The sequence below is a fragment of the Etheostoma spectabile genome, chromosome 5 (genome assembly GCF_008692095.1).
Source record: "Etheostoma spectabile isolate EspeVRDwgs_2016 chromosome 5, UIUC_Espe_1.0, whole genome shotgun sequence".
Classification (NCBI taxonomy): Eukaryota; Metazoa; Chordata; class Actinopteri; order Perciformes; family Percidae; genus Etheostoma; species Etheostoma spectabile.
Genome location: NC_045737.1, coordinates 25660208 through 25666844, shown reverse-complemented (window position 1 = coordinate 25666844; position 6637 = coordinate 25660208). Strand labels below are relative to the sequence as shown.

Here is a 6637-nt window from a genome sequence, read left to right as displayed (position 1 = left end):
TGTGTGTGTGTGTGTGTGTGTGTGTGTGTGTCTGGGGTTCATGTGTGTGTCTGAGTTCATTAAGGAAGGTCAGTATTTGTGTATTGTATGTTTTTATTAAACTAATGAGTCGTTTCTGTCTGTCTTCAGGTATCTTATGTCATCAGTGTGGATGGAAAAGATCATGTTGTTCATCTGGAGAGAAATGAGTAAGTTGTGACATGATATTGTGATCCACTAGTACTGTAGGACAGCTGTTGTTTCTGTACACACTGACTCCTGATCTGTAAACTGTTGCAGGTTAATGTAACTTCACTGTTACTGTGTTACGCCCCAGTCTAGAGGTGCCTAGGTCACAACATGAAAAAAAGGCCCCATCTTCCCCGTCTCCCAAGTAGCCACAAAACTATTTGTTTTAATGTCACAAACTTATTTATTTGACATTAAGTAAAACATATATAATTAAACATAGATACAGGTAACTTAAATAAGGCTTCAGGGTGGCCAACCACTAAAATAACAAACCAAACAACCCTGTCTAGAAAGTAAGTAATTAACCTAAGAAACCAAAATATGGCCAAAAGAATAACAAACAACTTACCTCCCTAACTGATTAAACAGGAGAAACCCAAATTAACACACCTTGCAGTCCACCCTTACTATTGAAAAGAAAAGTACCTAATCTAACGCAACAGTTGAACAAAGACAAAGTGTGGCTGGTTGGGAGGTGATGAGGAATGCCTGCTGCCCGCCAACGGCCGCCATCTTGGATCTTTAAATATCCGGTGGTTCCCCAGCTATCGCACAGCTCCTTTTGCATGTGAAAACAAGATAAAACACAGGATATACACGCACACACAGCAAACACAGAAACAGTATGACAGCAGTCATAACATACTGCAACATACTTTTACTGATCAGCAGCAAGTTCATTCTTCACCTTAGAAGTAGTAAAAACAAAATGGTCTTAAAATAGATATTTCAGATATTTTGAAGTGGGTAGGATGAGGTACTTACTCAAAGTCAGTGTTTGAGCTACATTAGAGGGCTGTCGGCACTCCCCCAGTTTGGAAAAGCAAAATCCAACATGGAAATTAAACACTTAAAAAATACGTTTCGCTGTTGACACCGTCCACAGCATTGCTTAGGTTCCGGTTCGGTATTCCTGTTTGCTTCAGATCTTTTGAAGTGGGGTTGAATGAGGTACTTATCCAGTTTGCTGACTGTGTTTCCATCAACATTGCTGATACTCAGCTTTTTTCTCTCAGTATCTCTCCGTGGTGAACAAACTGATAAACCTCAGAGAGCTACATGATAACAGGCTGCTGACGCTCATCTGAAGGACAAGTCTGCAGAAACATGGCAATTTAAGAGGATCATCAGTTGTTTTTTACTGCTTAAAATAACATACAGTACATTGCTTTGGCTTCTCCAAACTGGGGGCGTGCTGACCGCCATCTACTTTAGATAATACACTGACTGTGGAGGATAGCTCACACAACCCCACTTTCCACATAAAACAGTCCCTTTAACTCCTCTTACTAGTTTTACTAAAACTTTCAACCGCATGACACATTGATAAAGATCATGAAAGCTCTGTAAGATGATTATTTAACAGAAATGTAACTGTATTTCCAAGAAGTACATTTGGTACCTGGTAACTAGTACCTGGAATATAACCGCTCTATACTTACTTTCTTTTCGTCTTCTGATCCAATTTCTTCTGTTTTTCTATTAAAATGTCAGACAATTTCCTAATTTAAGGACGTTTCAGAATCCCACACAAGGCACAACCAGCTACAGACAACTAGTGGCAGATAGGCTACCAGACACTGTTATTGAGTTACACCGTTGTCCATGTTTTGGGGCATGACGCCACATGCAGAACAATTTACAAATGCGCGGGGGGGAGTGTTACCGCCTTTGACTCTTTTCTTGCTTCCAACAATAGCTACATGGTTGCTGGACATACAGAACTTACTTTTCTTCACTTTCCTGGAGCACACGCTGACAGCTGAAAGGAACATTGCACAGTCTCTCTCTCTCTCTCTCTCTCTCTCTCTCTCTCTCTCTCTCTCTCTCTCTCTCTCTCTCTCTGCGCACACACAGTCCGGTTCTGGTGGTTGATTAAGACAGATATTTGCTGATTAGATCTCATAACCAGCCGGATGGGTAGCGCACTGCCATGAGTCCGTGAGGCCAATGTCTGATTACTCCACATTGTCATTGGGATATTTTGTGATTGCATTCTAAACTGCAACGTTTTCTGTCAGGTAAATGAGTAAGCTAGTAGTAGGGTATACAGGGGTGTTGCATATGAAGTGGTTTGGGGTCCGTCTGTAAGAAGTTTTGGGGTACAATTTGGTTTTGATGAATTCTACTAGCAGCAATACCACAGGCCAAGCAATCACCCGTTACAAACGGGCACATTTTTAACGGGCACTGCACTAGTCTGTTTAAATCACAGCTACAATCATGTTGTTTTCAGACTGCTGCTTCCTGCAGACTTCACTGTTTTCTCCTACAGTCAGAACGGATCACTCATCACATCTAGACCACCTGTACAGGTATGTCTCTCTCTCTCTCACACACACACACACAGAGGCAGGCTGTGTTTGAGGTGAATTAGGACAAGAAGTCAGCGGTGGACTACATCTACGGAATCTATTTACTGAGGATTTGTGGCCTTTTTGGGTGTCAAGATGAGGCCACACTGAGGTTTGTTGACAGTAACGTCAGTCACTTTACTGTTGACAAAAATTTTGTCTCACTTTAAGTGAGACTAAAAAATATTTTCTGAGCATCTAGGAAGTGACAGGACCTTTCGATGTGACCAATCAAAGCTTCAGATAATAAACTAGAACAGGAAGCTGGGATCAGGAGAGAGATGAGTCAGTGAAGTTGTACATATACTGGACTGAAGCAACACAAACAGAGAAGAAAATATTAACAATATAACAAAAAAATAGTTATTTTTATTTATTATATTAACTAAAGCTTCATTCAGGTACACATAAGGGTCATTTTCAGCCCCACCACAGTAATAATAACAGCCAGACAGTTAAAAAAGATTAAACAGTAAAGAACTTCTCATTCTTTTTTAGTAGAGATGTGAATATCTAAGAACCTAAATGTAATTTTAAGCAGAGTTGGTGCTTTAAGATTGCAGTTGTTTACGTAACAAACCAGTGTTGGAAATCCACACTTGATTGTTCCAATAACTGATTAATTGTTAACAGTAAGAAACCAAAATGTCTCCGATACTAATCCCACTTCTCTAAAAAACTGCTGCACACTGCTCAGTGTGTCTGATGCTGGTTTATTGAAATAAGATTTTTCCCAGAAAGAGAGGCATCTTGGGACTTCCTTGTTTTTGTGTGTGTGTGTGTGTGTGTGTGTGTGTGTGTGTGTGTGTGTGTGTGTGTGTGTGTGTGTGTGTGTGTGTGTGTGTGTGTGTGTGTGTGTGTGTGTGTGTGTGTGTGTGTGTGTGTGTGTGTGTGTGTGTGTGTGTGTGTCTATTTAAATGCATTGATATTTCCTGTCTTCTGACCTACTGCAATCTTTATCTAGTGCTTTTCCCCTCTCTCTTTCTCTCTCGCTCTCTCTCTCTGTTTTCAGTGTGTGATATTTGATGACAATGATCTACAGCCGCTGGACTCTGACTCTCTAAAGTCTGCGTCAGTCAGTTGCCAATTTAAATCCAAATGGCTTTATTCCCATCAGATAAAGAGAGTTACAGTCTAACATGCTAGCAGCTCTGTGGTGCTGTACAACAAACTGTAAATATGAATTTTTTAAATATTTACAGTCTATGGGCTGTACTCAGAATTAGCAGGGCTGTGAGCTAAAAGCTAACATCAGCATACTAACATGCTCACAGTGGCACCTACCTGTTTAGTAGAACACAGCGGATGTCCGCCCCCTGGTGTCTCAGAGACACTGCAGCCTGTATATCACTGGAAAGATCTCTCTCTGTGTTTCAGGACCACTGTCACTATCAGGGCTTCGTTCAGGACATGAAGGGTTCTTCTGTTGCTATGAGCATCTGCCACGGCCTCAGGTAACACACAGAGACATACACATTATTGATTTTTATTTGTTCATGAATTAGTTTTTTTAGAAATTACTAGGCAACATTTGTTTTTTTATGTACCATATATAAACTTAAACTGTAACTAAAGACTTAACAAATATGAATTATTAAATAAATATAAATCCTATCACAGGTTTCCAGAGTCCAATGAGACGTCTTCAAATGTCTTGTATCCGACCAACAGTCCAAAACCCAAAGACATTCAGTTTATATTGAAAAAGAGAAACACATAAATCTACACATTTTAAAAGAACGTATATGAATAATCACTTATCCAAATCATTTCACTGTTTCATTTTCATTCAACGTTGTGCCTTTGTTCTTTTGTTCTGTATTTTCTTACACAAGGCTGTCTAAAACCTTTGGCCATATTTTACACCAACATGCTGATTTACCTCTGATCACAGGGAGAGCTTTGCATTAGAGGTTCAATTTGTAATGACTGGCTCGCACAATATTGTGTTTTTTACACAGCTACTCATAGAGAGGTTAACCGCCTGCATCCTGGTCGGTTAATTTTCCTGCTGATAAGCACTGGTTGCCCCTGATACGACAGGTTGTCATTCTGAGTGTGAGCTAACCATGGAGCTAACTAACTAACTGATTGCATTGTTGCCATTCGTGCTGTTAGTGCTCCCTGTTTCCAACCCACCTTCTCTCTCCCTTTGTTATCCGCTGATCAGCGGTAACCTTCATATGAGCAGCAATCTCCCCAGAAACTATGCTGGGCTTTGAAGCAAATTGAACATTGCAGCCAAACAGTGGCATTACAACTCCCGGTCCGTTAAGTGATGCCCTTTGGCCAAAAAACACTTTTTTACAAAAGACTTACATGGTGAAAGTGATGTCTGTAAATTAGTGTATACTTTTTTTCCCAACAAAATGCCTCGTCTTGCTATCAGAATTTAATCCATTCGGCCCGAAAACTTTAGAAAGTCTAGAAGTACTGCACATTTAAATCATTTAATCCCTATTCAAGTTAGCGGAGCACCAAACTGGAAGTAGCCGGCTCAGCCAGCGGAGGTCTTTAATGCAGCAGTAGTGTCGATCATTCGGCTAATTTATGGCTCCATGATGGATTTGTGCGCCACTAAGCAACTTTTATAGGAATGAACAGGGCCCCGCCTCAAATGCTGCACCTAGTTCCTTTTATACATCAATGGATCTCCCACAGAAGCCCAACCCGGGTAGTGTGCAGTGCAGAGCGGCAGCAACTAGCTAGGCAGTGGGAGCTATTGCCTGTGATGTTACTTAGCAACAGAAAAAAGAAATAGCAGGTAGAATGTCATGATTGATCAGAATCAAGTGTTTAACAAGGTTTACCAAAGTTTATTAAACTATTCTGTAATAAACTTCATTAAGTGTCACACCATTTCTTTTGTTCATAGATTTAGTTTGATTTCAGCAGAAATTTGACCATTTACAATGTCGTCTTTAAAGAGAACTGACACACACACACACACACACACACACACACACACACACACACACACACACTGTACACACTCCCCTCTCTCTCAAGGACAAAGTTTGTTTTCTATTTATATTCTTCTCCCAGATGGGTGGGTGTGTGTGTGTGTGTGTGTGTGTGTGTGTGTGTGTGTGTGTGTGTGTGTGTGTGTGTGATGTCCACCCTGCTGTTTCAATCTGTGTGATTTCTCAGTAATTAATATGGTAGACTTACACACTCTGGCTTAATTAATAGTTTGACTTTTTGTATCATTGTAAAACTTAAACACACATACACACACACACACACTTTTCGATATTCTCTATGTTTTACCTGAACTTGAACGGAGCTGAAAGGGATTGTTCTTTTGAAGTGGGGTTGTATGAGGTAAGTATCCATACTCAGTGTATCAGCTACAGTAGATGGAGTTTAGAGAAGCTGGCAGGAGTACCAACACGGAAGCTAAGCAATGTACTGCTGTGGACGGGGGCAGCAGCTGAATGTATTTTAGACACCTAAAAAAGGACCACCTAAAAAAATCCAAATCAGATTAAGTGTACGCTATATTTAGACTATTTGCACCGCTTTACCTTGCTGTCAAACAGCACTTTCCGACGAGGAACTGTAGCTGTTATCTATGCTCAAAGCCACCAGACTTCTTTGACAAAAACAGTAATTTTACCTCGCAGAACACGGGAGTTGCTGGTCTACTGCTGCCTCGACTGGTTAGATTGTTTAGTTCTAACCCTTTAAAACACCACAACAACAACACAAACTTGTTGTTTTTGATGTCTCACTCTGAATGAGAAAACAAATATCTATCTGCTTGTCTTTCTTTTCATCAGAGGAGTGTTGCATCTCGCTGATGACAGTTATGGCATCGAGCCGTCAGACTTTGCCCCTGACCAGCACCTGGTGTACCGGCTGCAGGATGTGACATCACAGCCCCGGGGGTGTGGCACGCCCCACGACAATGAGCGTGATCATGACAACAACGCCACAGAGCACACTCAGGACAAGCCAGAAGAAATCCATCATAGACAGCACAGCAGGGTGGGTTCACACACAAGCACACACACGTGCACACACACACACACACACACACACACACACAC

At 41.0% G+C, this 6637-nt stretch overlaps 1 protein-coding gene across 1 annotated transcript in view; it reads left to right on the top strand.

Moving 5' to 3' along the window:
* Nucleotides 1-6637, top strand: part of adam9a (ADAM metallopeptidase domain 9a) — a 31997-nt gene that overhangs the window by 9917 nt on the left and 15443 nt on the right. The window contains 4 exon segments of the mRNA XM_032515933.1: nt 130-188; nt 2468-2546; nt 3963-4039; nt 6368-6575. Coding sequence (XP_032371824.1) covers nt 130-188; nt 2468-2546; nt 3963-4039; nt 6368-6575 — 423 coding nt within the window.